Source organism: Helicoverpa zea, chromosome 22 (genome assembly GCF_022581195.2).
Source record: "Helicoverpa zea isolate HzStark_Cry1AcR chromosome 22, ilHelZeax1.1, whole genome shotgun sequence".
Taxonomy (NCBI): Eukaryota; Metazoa; Arthropoda; class Insecta; order Lepidoptera; family Noctuidae; genus Helicoverpa; species Helicoverpa zea.
The window spans coordinates 7,389,216-7,411,238 of NC_061473.1; the positions used below are offsets into that span (position 1 = coordinate 7,389,216).

Consider the following 22,023-nt stretch of genomic DNA (forward strand, 5'->3'; position numbering starts at 1 on the left):
GTTTACAAAAACACAGTTTTCGATAAACAGTACAAGATACTTTGCTATGAATACCACCTCGATTGTTATTGTAACATTATTATTTTATAATATTTTAAAACACACTAACAAATAGCACGGAGTAATACATGCATTGTACCGTTTACTGTTTCCGGTGCGGTTTTTACTATAATAGTCTTGTTAAGGCCTAACACTACATAAAGGGTAAACCAAACTAAACGATTTTTAAGTGACGCTACGAACGATATGTACTGCAAACAATAATGTAGTTGTAATAAAAATATTATTGTTTTGATTACAAACACACTCGTAGTCTACCAGTAACATTGTAAATCATTAACCGTAATTGGATCATTTAGTAATTGCGAATCTCTGTTTCTTATTACTTACAATACATTATATAAATATTAACAGAATTCTTGTTCATGATACATAAATTATTGATGTTTTTGTTCAATTATATTTTTTTGTAAGCTACATTAATCAAATAATATAATGAAACATACGATTAGTAGGAATGAGTAATTAGTCGTAAAGATAACAAGGGTCAAGTATTTCAAACTAGAAACTTTGTAACTTCATTTTACTATTCGATTCAGTACTTCTGTTTGTCACCAATTTCTCTGCGTGTATGCTACAACTGTACGGTTGTCCGACTGAACCATAACCGACAGTCGATTATGGTTCCCCTTAGCACATCTGGAAATTTGACCAGAGCCATTAAAACTGCATACTCTTTTCGATTTATATGCCAATTTAGTTGATCCTTGGTCCATTGCTGTGAGACGTGGAGATTTCCTACCTGTACTCCCCATCCTATGTTGGACGCCTCCGTGGTGACAAATAATTTTGGTTCGGGTATGAAAATTCTTCCCGGTCGAGATAGGTTCTCCATCCACCACAATAAATCTTTCATTGCCGCCCCTGCCAGTAAGCGAAATCTCGAAAGCGATTCCGATGACTGTCTCTTATCGGGATATGGAAGTATGCTTGAGAGATGTCTATCTTTCCCATGTAGGGGAACGCGGGGCTGGTACTAACAAATTTTGTATAATAGTTTATATTTTCTTTGATAATGAACTTTTTTGTTTATTTTTTTATTAACAACATGCTTTGGTTATTCAGCTACGATATTAGTATCAAAATACATCCGGTATGTAAGTGCTTTCAGAAAGAGAGCCTTGAAAACCAAAGAAGTCATTTGTTAATACATGCCCCGCATTTGGGGCAAATATTAACGGAGCTGGGGTACGTATTAACTTAAGGGGCAATTATTAACAGAGACAATTTTTTTATGAAATACTTAAATAAAACATCATTTACACGAATAAAAATGTTTTATTATAGATGTATAGTTATACATATATATATATATTAAGCCTAAACAAGTTAACACACAATTTAAACAACGTTTTAAAGTTACTAAACTTTTCATAATCAACAATCTTTAAAGTTTTTATAAATCAATACTAATTAACCACTATATCTACTGAGTATTTGAGCTTTTAAGCCTTCAAACATTTGTTAAAATAGTTTAAACTTAATAATTAAGTATTACGTAATCAGTCCCATAAAGTTTTTGTATCAACAGTTTTAAAGAATCACAATGAGTTACCTTAAACAATAAACTATTTAAATCTACATTTATCAACAATTCTCACAGCGTTAATTAATACTTTTTAGTATCAGACAGTCTTTAAGTTACACTAGTTTAAATGATCTTTATCTAATTTGTACTTAAAAGTAGACAGAAAATATATACCTGTCTAGTTTGTTTTTGTAAAAAATTAATCAGAATACTCATCATCTGAGATACAGTTGAGGCATATGTATTTTATGATATCACCCTTAATACAGGTGATGTGAGCCCATCCTTTGCATAAAATACATTGTATCCAATCAAGTCCAGATGTATCGTCATTATAAGACTCGGCGCAAACTAAACAACAGCAGGTATCTTCTTCACTGTCATCCTGAAGAATATGCTTCTTCACCTTTTCTACTTCTACTCTCCGGGTTGATTTACCTTTACCTTTCCCTTTACCTGTCCCTTTCCCTTTACCCTTATTTTTAGTTTCAGTCTGACTGGTTTTTATCTTTTTAGATGATTTTAATTTTGCTTCTTCCTCTAAGGCCATTTTTTCGGGAGTATCAGTGAGAATAGTGGATTTCCTTGAACGCTTTCGTTTAGATTCGACACGTGGAGGAGCTTTTGGAAAAGGTCTTACTGTTTCTATATTAAATTTCTCTGTAGGCTTCGTATTTGATGGTCCTGGATCATTTGACAGTTCTGGTCCATTCCACGGTGCTGGTTCATTTGACGGTCCTGGTTCATTTGGCGGTGCTGATTCATTTGACGACCCTGGTTCACTCAACAGTCGCTGCTCATTTGATGGTCCCGGCTCATTCGATGGAACTTGCGATAGCTGATCAATAACCTCTGAAACACTTATGTGTATATCAGGCATGTTATCTAAAATTTCATTTTGAATTGAAGATTCTAGATTGAGTGATACTTCTTCTAGATTGACAGAACTATCTCCTGGCTGAAGTGATCCCTGGTTTTCCATCAAAGCAGTGTTTGGATCGGGACGATCAGTTACAAATGATGGCGCAAAGTCACAGTCTTGAAATACATCTTCATTGCACGGCCAAATGCCAGCTTTTTTAAATGAGTTGATGATATTGTTTTGAGTGAATGCCAGAGGAAATGCTTCTTTCACAATTCCAGGGAGATCGTAGATCGTCATTGTCTTCCCAGGATGATTAACCATCCAGTTCGTTTGCTGTCGGCTAATATAATTCTTAAACGGTCCATACACACCGACATCCAGTGGTTGAAGATTATGGGAACAATGTGGAGGGAAAGACAAAAGAATGATATGGTTGTTCTTTGCCTTCGTGACGACCTCCACATTGACATGAGAATGATGGTTATCCAACAACAATAAAACTGGTTCCTGCTCTGATGTTTTAACATGTTTCAGAAAGTGGTCAATAAATTTCGAAAATTCTTTTTCAGACATCCAGCCGGAACTATTTCCTAGACCTACACACCCGGGCGGCCCATTTTGGATGAATAAATCACTATATCTAATGCGTGGAAAAATGAACATACATGGTATGAAATTACCAATAGCATTTGCTGCTGCCGCAATTGTGACGAGAGTACCCCGTTCTGCAGATGTGACAGCTCCTACCTGCTTGGAACCTCGTTGAGCTACCACTTTCTTGGGTTTCTGCACCGTCGTCACTCCCGTTTCATCTACGTTCCAGATTCTACTCGGAGATATATTGTATCGTTGAAGAACTTCTCGATATTTTTCAAAAAATGAATGAACATTTGTACGGTTAAATGATGTTGCTCTGCTTAAGCTTGTCGCCTCAGGACTCCGAATAGACAAGGATGCGTTGCGCTTCATAAAACCAGCGAACCAATCTTTGCCAGCCTTTCCGTCTCTTTTCCAAGAATCTGGAATATTATCTATTTTGTATGCAATGGCAAGCTCATAAGCTAATTTTTTGACATCATCTGGTAGCAATCCAAAATAGATATTAGAACATTTCACTAAATAATCTGCTATCATTTTTTCTTGCTCAGGATTGAAAACTAGACGATTTTTTTTGTAACCCACTTCAACGGGAATCCCCTCCTTTTTTTTCTTCACGTATTTAAATAGTGTTACATGACAGATATCATATTCCGTAGCAACATCTCTAAATTTTCTATTTTTTGACAGAATTTCTTCGGCTGCCAGCTCAAATACTTCTTGAGACGTCGAACCTCGTGTGCTCTTCCTTTTGTAATTTCTCATCCTATAACAAAACACAATTATTGCACAAAACAATCGTTTAATATCAGAAACCTACGTATGAAAATTAACAGATTGAGCGGGGTAAGTATTAACATGTTAATACTCAATCTGTTAATTTTAGCCCCAAGGCCACTTTTTATACTTCATTAATTACAGAAAAAAATCTAGTAAAAATAATTACAAACAATTATAATAGTTTTAAAGTCAATAGAATAGAGATTCATTTAGGATAAACTTTGATTCAATTAAGCGAATAAATAAATCTTAAATCAATTTATTACGAAGTACGAAAAGTTCGTTTACCTGTAAATCCGAGGGTCCTGTGCACAACTATCACTAGCGACGGCCGGTCGAAAACTGACAAGTCAGGACACGTTCGGCTGTGTATAAAGGGTATTCTAAATCCAGTCCCATACTTTTGACACTTCGCGTTTGGCGGGAATAAGCTTGTTAATACCTACCTCCGTTAAAACCAGCCCCGCGCTCCCCTACTCGTTCTTCTGCAAGAATTTGGGAACGTAGTTCTGATTTACCAGACGGAACTTTCTTGAACTCAAGAAAAGGTTTAGCCGCCGAAGGTCGAAAATTTGTCGTACCTTACCATTTTGTTTGGGAAAAGGCTCGGAGGATGATGATTAACAACATCCTTGATAAAAATCCAGTCTTGGCCGTTGATCTTTCGATTACACCTAGATTTAGAAAAGTCGATATCTCTTTTAAAATTAGTTTTGAGGGCCTTGTCGAAAAATCTGACATCATCTTTGGACTTAACGGAACAGAAAGGGGTTTTCTTGCAAAGGGCAGAGCATAGTTGGTTATTATCTTTAAGACGGATGCTGAGGCTCCCAGTAAACGCCACTGCTGTTCGTAGTTAATTAGCTGCCCCCCTCTGAAGTTCCCGTCAATATTTACGACGTTGTTGTCGCTGTTGTGGGGTTTTTGGCCTTCTGCGTACGACCTGGGACTGGTTGGCACCTTTTTCGTGGCTGCTGAAAAAGCTGCTTCGGTTTCTCTGGAAATTTCCCAAAACGGGAAGGAAAAATGCGAGACGTTCCGCCATTGTCTCTAATAAACAAAGAGAGCTTATCTTCTTGAAACAAGTGTGTTTCTGATGGTGGTATCTGCTGCAGCATAGACGAAAGAGCATCACTATTTATTTTTTACGATAGAATCTGCAGGAACAATAATCAATACAATTTTTTCTTGGTAGTAAAAATTTCAATTTGGGAGTTTTTACAGTTTCCAGAAATCGGACTTTGCATAGGAATTCATCATCTGTTTTTAGAACCTCAAGTCTATGGCTCCTCTATTGGCCTAAAAAAACCGGTGGTTTCTTGCTTGTTTGCATTACATATCGTTAAATTATAACAATTCAGTCTTGATTTGTAGTAAAAAGAGCTTGATTTGCCAACAGGGGCCCGTCTCTCCTAAGTTAATAATGTCAAAATTTAATAGAAATTAAATCGCAATAGCAGTTTTATATAGTTTATATCTCAGATCAAGGAAATATAGGCAGATAGAACGTGCGCGAACAACAAAGTGACGCCAGGTTTTATTAATGTGTGCGCGGCAGCTAAGCGGCGCCGTGTACGGACACGTGCATCTGTGTGCGTTTACGGTTGACAGATATTGAGAAATACTCCCATATTTTTAGTCAGTTAAATTGTTCTCAAATATTGTAGTTAAACACAGTAAATTAATAAGCTATTTAATTAATAGATTTTTTAATTTTAAAATATACACAATTTATTATAACAATCAACATAGTTATTAAAATATTTAGTTTAGTCTTAGGAAGTTACGAGTAGGTATCTCACTTTATCTTTAAACTTTAACAGCCTTTGTTTTGCACCAATTTCTTATAATATTGTCGTTTAGCGTCTGAACATCGAGCATTCGTTTCTAATTTGGCTATATAGTGCAGTCGTACCATTAAATACTTTTCTATCAGAACTTTTATTAGGTTTACTTTGTGATCAAGTCCACAGCATTGATGAGCATCCTCCAGATTTATAAAAATTGATAAATTTCCAATAAAACTCTTTAAAATCTGTGAAGTTACGTGCCTATAATCATTTTTAGTTTGTATTAAAACGTTTTCTTTAAAAATTTTTCGTATAACTATTTTAGCAGGAAGGAAAAATTAAACCTCTATCTCTTAAGCTAATCAACTTATGGAAGTCGTATTTTTCCAAAGATACCAAATGTGTCAAGCAATGTTCACATTTCATTTCTTTTCTGACGTACTGAATGACACATCCGGCAATATATCCGACTGACTGGGAAACGTACGATTTACTAGGCAAAATAAGCGGCATATAATTGTTTTTAAGATATTGATGCTAAAGTTTCATTATCAGAGTCACTCCAACTGCTTGAGTCTGTTTTAGAGTATATATCTGAAACACTGAGCTTGAAAGCTTTGCATCTTTTCAGATCCGAATCAGCAGTAGTGCCCACTAATAAGTTGTCACGATTATAGCCTTTAAAAAAGTGGGGCGACTGTATTTTATCAATTCCAGTGGTCACTTTTCATCTACTATCTAACGTCATAGATTCGGTAAAAAATCTTGGTAAAGGTGACTTTTCTCGTCTTCTTTGCAAATAACTATGTGCCATTCATCGTCGCCATGCATTTTATAATGAAATTGAGGAAATTCGAGTTTTATTTACCTAAAAGCTGCACACTCTGATAAGTTAAACTTCTTTGTGGTCCTTTTAAATAACTTGCAAAATCGAAAAATAATTCAGAATGCATTTCTCTAACAGGGAATGGTTTCTTTTTACTACATGTAGGGACAAGTTGATACTAATCTCGCAGATACATCATCTGCGGTTCGGTTCGGTTTCTATTTTCCCCTAATATGCTGCTTACAACCGTGTCTACCATAGTAAGGTATCATAGATTCATCTATGCTGATCTTCTTCTCCGTAGCATATTGCAGAAACTTCTTATTTAGCAAATTAAAAGGAGGGCGGACTTTAGCCATTTTATCATTAGGGCAAAGGTTGTTGTTATCAGCCACATGGAAGTGTCGAAGTATTTCTTCAAATCGGTTTATCTGCATAGATTTCTATAAATGTATGTGCATTTCTATAAATTAACAATCCTTCATAAATATCTCTATTTTCTTCTGTTAACTTCTTAAACATTTTTTTGACTGTTGGATATGTCGTTCAGCCAGGCCATTACTTTGATGGTACTTTGGAGATGACAATTTATGATAAAAATACCAAGATTGTGCTAACTTTTTAAATTCTATGTGTAGTTTTAGTGTATTAAAAATTTCAACACTGCTCCCCCATGCAGTTTAGTAGCACAGCCACTTGGACGGACTCCTCATACGAAGATCTTCATCCACCTCTTATATGCTTCGGCGGTTAACGTGGTCAGTGGCGAAGGGGGTTTTAATCCGAACACCGCCACACATCCGTCGACATCTTGCAATTTTCTTCTTTAAATAACTGCTTGCTGCTTTAATTTTATTGTTATTACCAGCACAGAATCCTTGTCGTTATTTTTTTTTTACTTCCGCAGCGCCATGTTGTGTTATGGTGGAGTTTAAATAAAACATTTATAAAGTAGCAGCCATTGTGTTTATTCTATCCAGAGAGAGGGAGAGTACATCTGTCAGTCACAGGTACACAACAGGTAACAGGTTTTATGCACAGATTATCTAATATATAACAACTATTTTGCCCTTCAACATTTCGTCAAACAGTTTATCGAATTCGCATTAGCTTGCTTGGGTTTTTATTCTCTTTAAAAATTCGTTGAATTTTTCATCTTCGTCTTGTTCAATTTTGAAAAATATGTGTCTTTCGAATGATACGTTTGTTCTGGGCGTGAAATATTTTCTCCAAACCTTTCTTTTATAATTTTTAGGTTATTTTTATTTTCATCGCTAAGGTTGAAGCTGTTGTAGATTTCGCCTCTGAGCCTATCACCGCCATGAATGTCGAATAGCAATAGCATACCACTCGAACTGTTGTAGCCATTTTTTCCAGCACGTGGATTTTTCGGAATCAATTTGTAGGTTAGCGGGCGGCTCTAATCGGCTGCCCCATGTCGCAAGCTAGTAACTGTGTTTGACCAAACAGGAGATCGTAAAAAATCATGTTTTAGGCTAGCCCTTCTAAACTATACATTTTCTGTTGAGAATTTATTGTTAAAGAAGAAGAAGTAGTATGTAAACCTTAACTTGTTATATAAATTACCTGTTCATAATATATTGTACACATTTTATAATCCAAATTTATATTAAAAAAAAAACAACTTAGAAAAATTTGGTCAGTGGTACAGTTTTGCTTATGTAAGTCGCTGTAGAACTTGTTGATGATAAATGCCGTTTGCGAACTAAGTCGCCTGCATCTATTCTGAATTTCAAAAGCAGCTAGAAAATTTCCTTCTGCAGAGGAGACGTCACTATGATCGGTGTTCGTGCTTTTAGTAGTGGTGTTGTTTCTTTTGTTAGTAGATAAATCTATCCTTAAAAAAGTCGTGGTGGCCTAGTGGGCGAAGAACCAACCTCTCGAGTATGAGGGTCTCGAGGATCAGGCAAGTACCAATGCAACTTTTCTAAGTTTGTATGTACTTTCTAAGTATATCTTAGACACCAATGACTGTGTTTCGGATGTCCCGTTAAACTGTAGGTCCCGGCTGTCATTGAACATCCTTGGCAGTCGTTACGGGTAGTCAGAAGCCAGTAAGTCTGACACCAGTCTAACCAAGGGGTATTGGGTTGCCCGGGTAACTGTCGCCGGGCCTTAAGTAAGCCTTTAGTAGGCCGTTTGCAGAGCCTTCTGCTGTTGTAGAGAACCCTTCTGCAAGTCTAATGCCGTGCAAGACATTGGGGGGGGGGGGCGCACTCTGCCCGACGCAGCTTTGTATGCGAGCCCCCATGGGTCGTCGTTCCCTGACTCCGCAATGCCACGAAAGTATGCAACTTCGGCTTCCCTCATTGCAGTCTTGTATGAAGTCCTCACTGTACGCAGGGCTTCCAGTAGTTCTCCCTGATTGGGTTTCTTGCTCCTGCGGGCATGTTGCCAAGCTCTACGCGCATTGTAGACTGTGTGGCGTTTCTTGTCTAGTTCTGGTGTCCACCATTCGTACCCGCCAGTATCCTTCTTCCCGCGTCTTCCCAAACAGGTTTCCGCGGCGTCCGTGACTATTTCGGTGTACTGCTTGCTGATTTCTTGAGCCGGCTTCCTTGTCTGGAGTCTACCCATCCTACTGTGGAGCACGTTGCGGAACCGATCATAGTCCACGCCTTTCTCGCGGAAGGATACTGACGTTGTCGTCGCTTCTGTCCGTGTCGTAGTCGTCGAAGCGGGCCCCGCGCATGTTCCCACCTCAAAGGTGATCAGCAGATGATCGCTAAGGCTGGCACCTTCATGAACTTTCCACCGTGACACTGGGACTCCTCTGTTGGTGAGGGTCAGGTCCACATTTGAGTAGCCGTTGGGTCCGTGGAATGTCGGCGGTTCGCCTTCCACATTGTGAATGACCAGTCCGCGTCCTAGGATCAATCCTTCCATCTGGGTCTTGCGATAATCGGTGTCTGGTCCTCGACCTACATATTGTCTACTTTCACAGTGCCACAGTGGAGAGTGTGCATTGCTATCCATAGCCACGAGTATGCGTTGCCCTGCCAGTTGGTCCAGTACCTGTGTCAGGTGTTCCAAGTGAATCGATATGTCATGGCTGTACTGGCAGTAAACGGAGACCACGTAAATGTCTATCCTCGAGGTATGATCACTGATGTGTGCCACCGCGCAGTGGTTGTTACTAAGGTGGTCCAAAAATTTAACCGCTAGCTAGTCTCGGCCTTGCAGTCCTCCTTGCGATGCCCGGCCTCACCACACTTGCCGCACGTAGTGTCGGTGGCTCTGCAGTGCTTTTCAGGGTGCCCGTTCTGCTGGCATTTCGAGCAGCAGGTGACCCTGACGAAGTCACAGACCTCGACAGCGTCCCATCCTATATATACCCGTCCCAGGCTAACAAGTTTGTCGCGCAGCAGCGGCGAGCATTCTAAGACTACTGTTGTAGTCTTGCCCCCTGGCGTCCTTTTTTGAAGGCGAACTTAGCTTCCTTAAGTAGGCGATCCCTGGGCCATTTGCTGTCCTCAGCTAGGTTGACCCTATGCAGATCTTCGAGAACTGTTTCCACCTCTGGGTTGCCGCTCAAATTTCGGAGGGCCACAAGTGGCCTGCGTGCCTTGGGGTCAGCCGTTCTCAAAGTTGCTGGAGCCGCTTCTTTTAATTTTATGGCTGCCTCTTTGGAGGTAGTCTCTACGACCACCCCTGCGTTCCCGACTCGGCGCACCGCCTGCACCTTAATGCCTTCTGGGCCTGGCTTTACCTTTTCCCGCAGTTCCTTGAGCGTCTCCTCGGACGAGCTAATCTTGTCCGTGTTTGGGTAGAAAATTACCGCCGGACCCTTCTTTTAAGCGACAAGTGGCCTACCCTTTGGCATCTTTAGTACGGCCGCGTAGTTTGGTGCTGCCATGTCGCAGGACAGTGTCTGCGTTACTGGGCCGGCAGGAGGCATAGCCTCGTGGACTGCTGCTGGGCGCCGCACTGCACTTTCAGCGGAGGCCAGACGTACTGTCAGGTGCGTGATGACCGCTGATAGCCTATTGACGCGATGTCGTCTTTGTTTAACTTGCTGGACTTGCTCCGGACAGCCTCCATGATACCTTGGGTACTGGCAGTGGCCAGCCCAGCAAGGCACTCCACGGAGGCATTGACGAGGTCTGGTAGCGGGGCGACGTTGCCGGCCTGGTCCTGACGGGGGGCGGTGTCCTGAGGGTGGCCGGCGCTGGCGATGGACCGACAATCAGACCCCCAATAGGCGGTACCTCTTTGCGTCTCGAGACTGATAGTATCCGCCGTCGTACCGCCTCCTGAACTTCTTCCGGCGAGCTGAGCAGACGCTTCTCGCCAGCATTTGGCAAGAGTTCGCTTGCCGAGGTGCGCTCCGGACATGACTCGGGGACTGGCGTCACGTTTTGCCGACTTTGGGGGGGGGGGGGGTGTACGGGCCAATGACTGCCTAGGGGTGAACGGGGCTACTTCGCGGCTAAGTTCTCGTAGCGCTTCCAGCTCCTCAGCATCCAGTAACGCTCGCTGGCGTCGCTCAGCCTCACTGTCTTTGTCCATCCCTACTTGTATGCTGGCTAGTCTATGTAAATCTAATAAGTGCTAATAAACAAATAAAGCCTTCAATAGAGGTTAGGCCTTCAAGAGAGTTGATAAAGGAGACATATTTTCTGTACGTTATTCCGTGTTTTTGCAAAACTTGGAAAATCATAGTTAGGCGAAGGCACCCAATATTTTTCTAGTAGTGGAGCGTTGGTTGCATCAGGTAATTCATGCATGTTTTTTTTTCAGAAATATAGTTTCCAATATCTGAAGCAAAGTCAGAGTTCAAGGACAAGCCGCCACTAGTTATAGTTGATGATGATGTTGCAGTTAAAGCTGTAGATGTATGCTGAGCAGAAGTAGAAGCAATATCTATATTATCATTTACTTGGGAGTCAATATCAATTTCACTACCAGTAGTCAATGCCCCCGCTCCAATCTCAACCCTGGTTTTTTTTTTTTAATATGTATTAATCTTTCGTGTTGAAACAGTATTATGACTCCGCTTAGAGCCACTTGTGCCACCACTATCACCTTTCTTCTTAACAATAGTACCCTCTACCTCATCTTCCTGTGAATCAAAACAAAAGTCAAAACAACATGCAATGCACAAGCTTTTAGGTTAGGTAAAATTTAAGTAGCTGTAGGGCTGTGACTTATGTAATAGGTGCCTACCTTAAAACGCATCTATAGATATGTCATCGTATAAGCCCTTACGGCATACTTTTAGGACGACCCCTAAAATGGATGGCTGCACCCAGTATAAAACACTAGTATATTTATCAAGCCGAGTTGTTATTAAGTACCAAGTAATGTTATGTGAAAATGCAAGAACAATGTCTAAGGTACGCAGTAGATGCCATCAACCACCCATATATTAGGATTGATAATTTAGAGGTAAGAAGCAAGACCCATCATCGACCATGACCCGTAATTACCAACCATGCTTTGCTTCCCAAAAAGCTTACTAGCTCTTCCAGCTGACTCAACGAAGACAGTACGTTACGAGACAATAAAAGATAATTATTTTGGTTAATATACGTAGTTCACAAAATCTGTGTTGTATATTTAAATATAAATGTTACGTACTGTGTATTTACTTTCGATAGTTTTAGAACCAAACTAAAACAGAGGACAAGTAGAATGCCGTTGGGTAGGGGTACAACTTTTTCTTAAAGTCCACTTAACCGCTTAAAGTCATTTGGAGCTTTGAAATCTCGTATTTAGATAAAAAAGATATAATCCAGATGAGCAAAATGTTTGTTTTGGTTTTGAAGTTTTGAAATGACACAGACTATATAACCTACAATATTGCAAATTACATGTACATATAAGACAATTATAGTGGGAATCTTGGAAAATTAAACGTTGTGTTGCTCTGAAAAAACAAAGATTTATTTTAACATAAGTTAACACTTTTTAACCACTACTAAAGCAATAGAAATCAGGTTTACAATCGTACCTGAAAATACAAAGAAACGACATTAAAAGTTTATTATTCACTTGTCGATTCCTCTTCCACCAAAGTATAATAATTTATTGTTTACGTTCACTTAGCCTCACTATCGCCATATTTCAAAACCAAACCTCGGCTTTATCCACTGTACCGCCATGACACTAGTATTGACAGTAACACCGTCTAATTATAATGAAGGTAAAACAGGGACTGTTTTATCCACAGACAAATACTGAAAGAAATCTAATTTCTTTACACATATTGTTTGTGACATATCTTTGTCTAAGACCTTCTGCAACAATGGACAAAACGTTACTTTGTTCAAGGGCTTTCCCTCCTTCCTTATCCTGCCAGGCTTTCAATAGTTTTTCGCCATTCAGACTTAAAAGGCCGAAACACTTACATCGGCGGGCTGGAGGATGTGCGTAGTGTTTGGTGGTAAAGCGTACAGAATTGTTCGGAGCTCAGGTAGGTTTATAGTGAGTGGACTGTATTTTGTATAATTTTTGTTTAATCTTCAACAAGGTAAGTACAATAGGTAGTTGTGTAAACGTTAATTTTGCGCCGCCGCCGCTCGCCGGCTGTCTCCCCCGCGCCCGCGCCTCATCCGCCGCCATCGTCCGCCGACATGATCACGCGGTTGATGCGTGAACAGAATTATTTGATTTGCGTCACAAAATTCACTTAAATGATAAGTGCGATGTGATTTATGGCAGTCAACAAATAAAACGACGGGTTTTTTTACTTTTTTTTTCTTCAAGCCATGTGTACGCGCGCTTGCGTGGACAAATAAAAATGCGTAGCACAACTGTGGACATTTGGACCAAACTTCATACATTCTTGCCCAATCTCCTTTAGATTGCAGAGATGCGTTGGACCCGTTACGTATTGGCAAAGTTGTTGATCTCGACGGCCCGTGAAGGCAAGTGGACGAGCGCCGCTCTCGACGCCTCCGTCCTCGCCCCTTCTCCAGCGCGCCGGCGTCACCGTGGCGGCCTCCCGTTGGATGACGCAGGGCGCAGTTCGCGCGCAGTTCGAACCGCCGCCTGCGATTGGCTCGCGCGCAGGTGGCGTGATGCGCGGCGGGCACCTCGGTGTTGCCATAATCGTCGGCGGTACACTAAGTGCAACGTCTTTAGGAGGTTTTTTAACATATGGAAAAACTACGATCGGTGGTACAAGTTCGTCAGCAGCTGTGATGACTATCATAACAGTGATAGTTTCCTTTTCACTGCCTCGTTTCACTTCGTAGATGTTTTTCCAGCCTTTTGGTCCTACGACCTTACCTGCTTTCGGACAAATTTGAAAACTAGTCTTATCACCATTGAGAATGATGTTTGGTTCTTACTCACACATAATTGGCAATCTCCGTACATGCAATTTTTCTGGTTTAGATCTCAAGAAATATCTCTCAGAAGTTCTTCAATTTTATTTGTTTTTAAAAGTCCAAGTTTGTAAAGCTTTGTTAATTTATAAAACATATTTGCATGGCGTGTACAGGCACACGTTTCTCTATTATGTAATTTTGGAGGCAACACGTAAAACGGACGATGTCTAACTAATTCAGTGCAATTGAAATTTAACGAAATTCTCCATAATCCGAATTTTGCGGATATATGTTGTCGACTTAAAATTAATATTTTTTTATGTTTTGTTATTCATATAAGGTTTCGATCGAGTCTACCGTACCCTTTGACGAAATTATTAATATAGATAGAAGAAGTCAAAACAAAAAAAATGATCCCAATGATACCACTACCACTACCACTTTCTGATGCAGATGTTTCAGTAACGGGTAATGATATCTCTAAACGAATTTCTGATGTAGATGTTTCAGTAATGGGTAAAGATGGCTGTTCACCGTTAGACGATTTTTTACGCATTGCTTTTATTTTTGGTCGATTCTTCGTTCTAGATATTCGTTCTTGTTTGCTTTCGTTGCGTTGACGGGAATTTTTCAGCATGTTTTTGAAAAATTTGTGGCACTCTAATAAGGTGTATGAACTATCTGACTCATGAATAATACTAAATACTTTTAAAGCAAATCTTTTGTTTAGAAGTTCGTGATCCTCCAGACCTAGCTTTGGAGTAAAAAGTACTAAAAATTGAATCGACCAGTACATACGCGTTATTTACATCTCTACCTTTACCTTTCCTTTATTGAGAATTTTATTTAGGAAATTAAAATAAAACAAAGTAAATAATACAAAATCTTTTTTTTATCGTTTTGTACAATATGTAAGTGCTAATTTTTGGACTACATCATTTTGTTCAAAATCAGTTCTGGGCCCTGTTAATAATTTAATTGTATTTTTGCACCAGTTATATACAAATAAATTGAGCACAAGTTGCTCAATTTTTAAAATTACTTCAATTTTATGTTTCTCGCATTTTATAAAGCTGTAGTCAATAACTATTGATAATATAGTTTTGATGTATTGCATTACATTGTCGATAATCGTTTTTTTCTTAATATCCTCATGACCACATCTTGAATGTTAGAAAAACACTTTATTAATGGAAGTGATGGATATGTGAGGCAATTTTTATTATGAGAATATTCCCTTTCCTGAATTGAACTATTAAATAAAATAAAATATTTTATTGAACTATTAATTGTGTCTTTATATAATAATATATATATGATATAGGATAATGATTCTTTGCACAAACTGCACTTTATTTTAACTTGCGCAGCACATATCCAGTAACATAATCAATTTGTGATCTTATTTTTGAATCACTCCACATTTCTTACATGGGAATAATTACCGGAATTTAAAATAACTCGCTGCACTAACTAATTGTGACATAAGTAGATACAATAATGCACATGAACACGCGGCCGGTAAGACATAATAGATAAGACATGCGTTGATCTGAGATCGTAACATAAGCAGCCACAGATAATATACATGAACACACCACCTGCCGGTAGTCAGACATGCATTGATCAGAGATCGAACGAGAATGTGATACTCTTCTCCTATCTCGCCCGAGACATCCTTTGATTCGGGTCAAAATACCGCCACCGAACCGAGAACAGGCGAGCGCGAGAACGAGATGGGCGAGCAATGGATCACATTCACGCTGCTCGGGTGTTCTCGGGTGTTCTCGGCGTGAGTGTGGATAAGGCTTACGTGTGATGTAGTTATTAAAAATTATACCTAAAAGCGAAACAAGGGAAGCTTATGAATCGGAAGGGTATTGTAAGTTGTATTTATTTTTATTCAAATTCAGTCATAATTTGATCCATACTCGCTAACTATTCTAGGAAGAAATTTCCCAAAATAAACATTAACAAGACATACACAAATTTCCAAAAATGATTTTCATAAAATAAAACTGTTCTTACAGCTAAATCCTTTCCTATTTCAGAGTAAACTAAATTGTCACATTCTGTAATACCTGACAATAACATACCTACTTGCATTTGAGTATAATGCTGAGTATTTTTTTTTTCAAATTTTGATTTTTATCTAATATAGGAATTATCCATCCAACGTGGCAATGCTGCCAGCCTTCTGGGTACATTACCCGGTGACAGCGATGAGGAGCAATTTTTTGATGCAATGTACTAGTTTTAAGTCATATATCGACTGCAAGCAAGCAATACCTCCTATCTGACATTTTTGTTTCAAAAAACTTGTATCTACCAAAAAGGTTTAAGGTAGCTTAACCTTTTGAACGCCAATGTCGGCTATAGCCGACATGAGCAAGCGTGCCCTGTGCGCCAACGACGGCTATACTCGACAAAAAACAGGTCGCAGAAAAATACAAAATAAACCTATTAAATCATTACTTTTATGTATTTTATTGATACACCTTGAAAGCTGAATGTCTAAACATTATTTAGTTGCATACAGTAAACAAAAATGCATATTCCTCATTTAAATATTTGATGATAAAAAGTAAAATAATTTATGGTTAAAAAAGTAAGTCCCATGACGCCAATGTCGTGCAGAGCCGACTGCTAGTGATGTAGTATCATGTTGACGTATATTATATTCTTAAATTAATTTAGGTAACTTAAGGTATTGTAATATTTGTCATTACAGTTTTTATTGTTCTAACAAAATATAAACGATTGTAAGCACTGAGAAAAAAGTAGTTTTACTATATTAAAAACTGAAACATAGTTGCGTAAATACATTTTCGATATTCCCTTATCGCCAATCATGCGCATCCCTAGCAAGCTCTCGATAAGCAGTCCCCTCTGCGCCATTGTCGGCAGAAGTCGACTGACTCGTGACGTCGTAAGCGTATAAAGTGAATTTTAGTGCGGGAAATATGGAACAACAAGAAGTAGGGTAAAGGCGGGATAGATGCCCCACTTTTTGAAATATGCTTATAATTTAATAAATATTGGTTCTACATTAATAACACCTATGAATGTAACTAGTTTAATCCTTTATGTTTATTTGTAATTTGTCTTTTTGGACCTATATACTACACGTTTTGCAGATTTTAGCTTTTTGTAGACCTCAATTTTTGGGGATAGATGCCTACCCCTATGGATAGTTGCCCCACCTTGAAAATACTAGCGAGGATAGATGCCTACGGTGCGGGATAGATGCCCTTCATACTGTTTAAGTATATTAAATTAATAATATTTATATATTTTTTGACTTTAATTTATTTGAAATGAAAAGTATTTTGCAGTTTTTAAAATCTTTTTATATTCATTATCAGATTAATTAAAATTAACACAATAATATTCTAAAAGTATTTTTTCAACAAAAATAATGTATTTTATATTTGAAACACTTATTATAAAATATTAATTATTTAGTTTCAACATGCAAAATCATAAAAATCATTTTTTCTTAAAAACTAAAATAACACAATATACTTAGCATCATAATATTTAACCGGACAGTGCTTTAAGTTTTCTACATCTCGAGCAAAAATTTCTGAAAAGTATAGAGGTTTCATGTAACGAGCACTGACACATTACACATTGAATCCAGTCGGATTTAGACTTTGTTTATTCATAGTTTTCAAAGCATTATATGCAGTTATTTTTATTTGTATCTTTAGGCTCATCCTGCCCATCTCTTTTAGTCTTCTTCACCGGCAAACCTTTAGTTTTCTATTCCTTAACTTTGTTCTTAAGTGAATTGTCTTCATCTTCACTGTTTGAACTGTAAATCATTCGTAATCAATAAAAAGTGTAAATACCTATACATAAACACATGAAAAATATATATTCAAAGCACTTATAATACATTCAGGGTACACGTGGTGTATGGAGGGATAGATGCCCCTAGGGGCACCTATACCGTAAAAAATCAGGGCAACTATCCTTTTTGACAGGGTTAGATACCCTAGTATTTTTTTTAAATAAATAAATACAATAGAGCAACTATTTACATCAAAATGTATACTTCATGAAACAATATACATACGTAATAAAAAAATTGATGGAATTAATATCTACTTATAAAGTTATACAACAGCAAATACTCACCTTTAAAAATTTTACGCTCGCTGTAAGTTCGCCGCGGAGATGAATTCACACACGAGCGAAACGCGACCTCATCCCTCGATGGCGCGTGGCTAATTTAGGTGCGGGGTGCTTGTGGCTTCTAGTTAAACGGTTGTTTCTTAATCGCGAGCATGGGAAGTTAGGTTTTTTAAAAATGGGGCATCTATCCCACTGCGGCATCTATCCCGCCTTTATCCTATTTACCACTGAACAATTATTACGTATCTTGGAAGGTACTGAAGACGATGAGTTTTCTGAATCTTTAGATGAAGATGATTTAGAGGTAAGTTAATTTTAATTTAAAGTTGTGTTTTGCTTTACATGTAAGTATGTACATACTTAATTGGTTATTATATTCTAAAGAGTGCTCTCTTATTTCGCCTACTCGCTTACATTTTGTAAGGGTACCTATATAATCATATTCAACTGAGCTTGAGAAATTACGAAAACAATTTTTACCCACAATCAATTTTTACCCACAAATTAAAATTAGCTTATGGCACAATTCAAACCAAACGGCCGGCACTGTTACTAGCAAACGATTTTAAGCTTTACCTCAACTGCAAAATGCGCAGTATCGCCTGTGAACTCTCAAGGTCTCGCGGAGCCGCATGCCTTTTTGAATTTTCAAGCGATACTGCGCATTTCCTAGTCGAGATAAAGCTTAAAATCGTTTAACAGTAAAAGTGCCGGCCGCTGCGCTGCCACTTCGGTGTGAATCTACCGTGTTTCATAAATCAGAAACAATTATGAATAGTTTACATAAATATGCATTTGTAGTTATTAACAAATGAAATGAAACACCATAGATGTCTACAATTTATTTAATTTAACAAACTTTTACAAAATGAGCATACCTAATAATAATATTTTATGTTGACTTACAATATTACCTACAATAACAAGTAATAAATCCCTATTGTATCACGCATGAGCTTCGACGCGAGTTTGCCGGCAAACATGTTCCTACTTGTCGAACCTAACTTAAAAAAAATTGAAAATTGTTTATTTGCATTATGCTAATCAGTCTTGTAAGGATCAAATAGTAACAATACAAAATTATTTGGGAACTTAATCATGAAATAATAATTAAAAACAAATAATCAAACCTTTTGATTGATTGATTGATTGATTGAATCAAACCTTAATTAACCTTAATCAAAATTTAATCAATTTTCTTGTACCGTATATTTAATGGTAAAGGATTTTCATCTTCGTCAGAAGGACATTCTGGTATGAAATCAACACTTTCGGATAAATCGGAATCACCCCGGTATATTCTGATTAAATTAATTATTTGCGCGTACAAATTAGTACGCCTATCTTCTGGTACTCTTTCCATTTCAAATGCGATTAATCTGGAGAAATTTTCGTTCCTCTCATCTGAAGGGCGTTGATTATAGAAGTCCACTCTGGACAATGCGCCTGGTTCAAATAATATATTGTTTTTGTTACGAGCCACGTAAGGCTCATTGACTGTTTGTGTGGCTACTTCTTTTTTTATTGTATCTTCTTTGCAACGAAACTTTATATACCCAGATAGTATCGACGGAGATCCTGGTCGTTTTTGTGACATTGTTTTAATCCTGAAATTAAACAAATGATTCAGATAATAAATGATTATAATAAGTAAATAAATGATAATAGTACTTGATTATACTTACCTACTTGTTATATTTATTGTCAGTGTGAAATCAAACTAATATAAGTACAATATATTTATTTTGCCAAATTATTTAACTGCGACACACAAATATAACTTCACGCAGACGAAATTTTATAAATAATATTCGGCGAATTGTCATTAGCTGGTTTCAGTATTACCAGATTAGATTTTTTATTTACCATCAATTCATATAAAATACAGTATACAAAAATATACAATTAAATACAGTAGACTATAGAAAAATTACTATCAGGATTTTTTGAAATACTTTTTTAGATATTTAGGTGAATTTTTATTTATTATAAATGTTTGATTTTAAACGATTAAACAAACAAACTTCCTAAATTTATATGGTTGTGTTATTTGATCACAAATATTTAATTAGTGGTTTATGCGTTACAGCCGACGATTGCTGGTCACCAAGAACTGTCTGATGAAACGCCCTCAACTTCTGGACATGATCGTCATTACAGAAATCGTGAGACAGAACAGTTTAAGTGGACTACAGAAGGACGGCCATCAGAAGTTGCCGCTTTTGATGACTTTTCATCTGGATTGCATTTTACTCCCTCTGAAAATTTTACTGAACTCGACGTGTTTCAACATTTTATGGACAATGATTTTATGTCATTCATTGTCGAAATGACAAATAAATTTCACAACAATTTTCTGTTGAAAGTAGACTTACGAATGCATTCACGCCTGCATAGATGGTATGATGTTACAGTCCCAGAAATGCAATGTTTTTTAACAATTATGATGCTGATGACCCGAAATCGTCATTTGACTATTGAAGAACATTGGTCGACAGATATTTTATTAAATGCCCCCATTTTTTCTAAATTAATGTCACGAAATAGATTTTGCATGATTTTAGGCATGCTACATTTTTCCCGGCCAAATGAAGAAAATTCAATTCTTTCTAAAATAGAAGCATGTATCGCTCACGCGAGAGGAAAATTTAAAAGTATCATTACGCCGTATAGAGATGTGTGTATAGATGAAAGTATTGTTCCTTTCAAGGGCCGTTTAACAATTAAACAATACTTACCAAAAAAAAGAAATAGATTTGGGGTAAAATTATTTGTTTTATGCGATGTACATTCCGGTTTAATAATAGACTTTATAGTTTACTGTGGTGCAGCTACAGATATTGACGATCCAGCAAATTTAGGCGTTGGGGGAGCCGTTGTATCGTCTTTACTGAAAGACTTTTTTGGCTCAAACCGTCATTTGTATGTAGATAATTGGTACACAAGTCCACTATTATTTAAATATTTATATGATAACAACATTTATGCTTGCGGTACTGTAAAACAAAATAGAAAGTGTATGGCTAATTTAAGCAGAAAACTAAATCTACATGAAATGGAAACGCAGTATTCTGGATCCCTTATGGCATGTAAATGGAGGGACAAAAAATATATATACATGTTATCAACCATTCATGATAATTCCATGGAACCATCAGCTAGAATAAATAGAGGAACGGGTTTACCAGTCATGAAACCTAAAGCTGTTTTAGACTACTCTAAAAATATGGGTAGTGTTGATACTGCAGACATGTTGTTACCGTCACTTCAGTGCATACGAAAAACAGTAAAATCGTACAAAAAACTATTCTTTCATATATTTGATATGCACCTTTTAAATGCATTTTTTTGTTTTAAAATGATAAAAGGTATACCGAATTTAGCATTTGCCGACTTCCAACTGAGCCTAATTCGGCAAATGATAGATTGTTACAACACTGGTAACGTTTTAGAAAGACCCATAAGAACTGGACGAGGTTTTAACAATCCCCTTAGCATATTACCCGGCAATGCAAAAGACCACATGCCTAGTCGCATAGCAAAACATCAAAGATGTAAGTTCTGTGCAATAAAAAAAAAACGAAAGGAGACTCGCTACTGGTGTAAAATATGTAACGTTTATCTTTGTGCTGCACCATGTTTCGAAAAATATCACAATAAATAGATATTTTATTGTTATATAACATGTTGATTTTTAACAAAATATGTGATTTTAATGTTGATCTGTGATATTTAAAATTATCTATATACAATTGTTGATTATTATAAGAATATTATTATTTTTCTGTGTCATTTTATCGTTACAAGACGACTATTGAGTACCTATGATAATTAATATAACTGACATTTGTATGTTTTGAATTTTTATAGATTTTTACGAGATTTAGGACTAATTTAAAAAATGGTTTAGTAAATTTTATTTTCAGTATTTCATTTTAAGAGATATTTCTATTATTGCAACACTATTACACTATACCTAATTATGTACTATTGTTGATATTTTATAAGTATTTTTAGTGAGTTTTGTAGTTTTTGAACACTGATCAGTGAGCATTTATAATTGTTGATTGTTGATCCTTTAATGTTTAATTAGGTTAGATACGAGAAACTAAATAATGTATCTATTTTAAGAATATAAATAT

General features: G+C 37.3%; 1 protein-coding gene across 1 annotated transcript; it reads right to left on the minus strand.

The window, feature by feature from the left end:
• Positions 1 to 1,735: 1,735 nt before the first annotated feature.
• LOC124641240 lies at positions 1,736 to 4,310 on the minus strand. Its single transcript, XM_047179279.1, has 2 exons — positions 4,119 to 4,310; positions 1,736 to 3,816 (listed from the first exon to the last, which is right to left on the minus strand). Exon 2 carries the CDS (start codon positions 3,813 to 3,815, stop codon positions 1,788 to 1,790), a length of 2,028 nt encoding a protein of 675 aa, XP_047035235.1. The 5' UTR covers position 3,816; positions 4,119 to 4,310; the 3' UTR covers positions 1,736 to 1,787.
• Positions 4,311 to 22,023: the final 17,713 nt, after the last annotated feature.

Excerpts from the sequence above, each read along its gene's own strand:
- LOC124641240 (XM_047179279.1), bottom strand. The coding sequence starts at position 3,815 with ATGAGAAATTACAAAAGGAAGAGCACACGAGGTTCGACGTCTCAAGAA.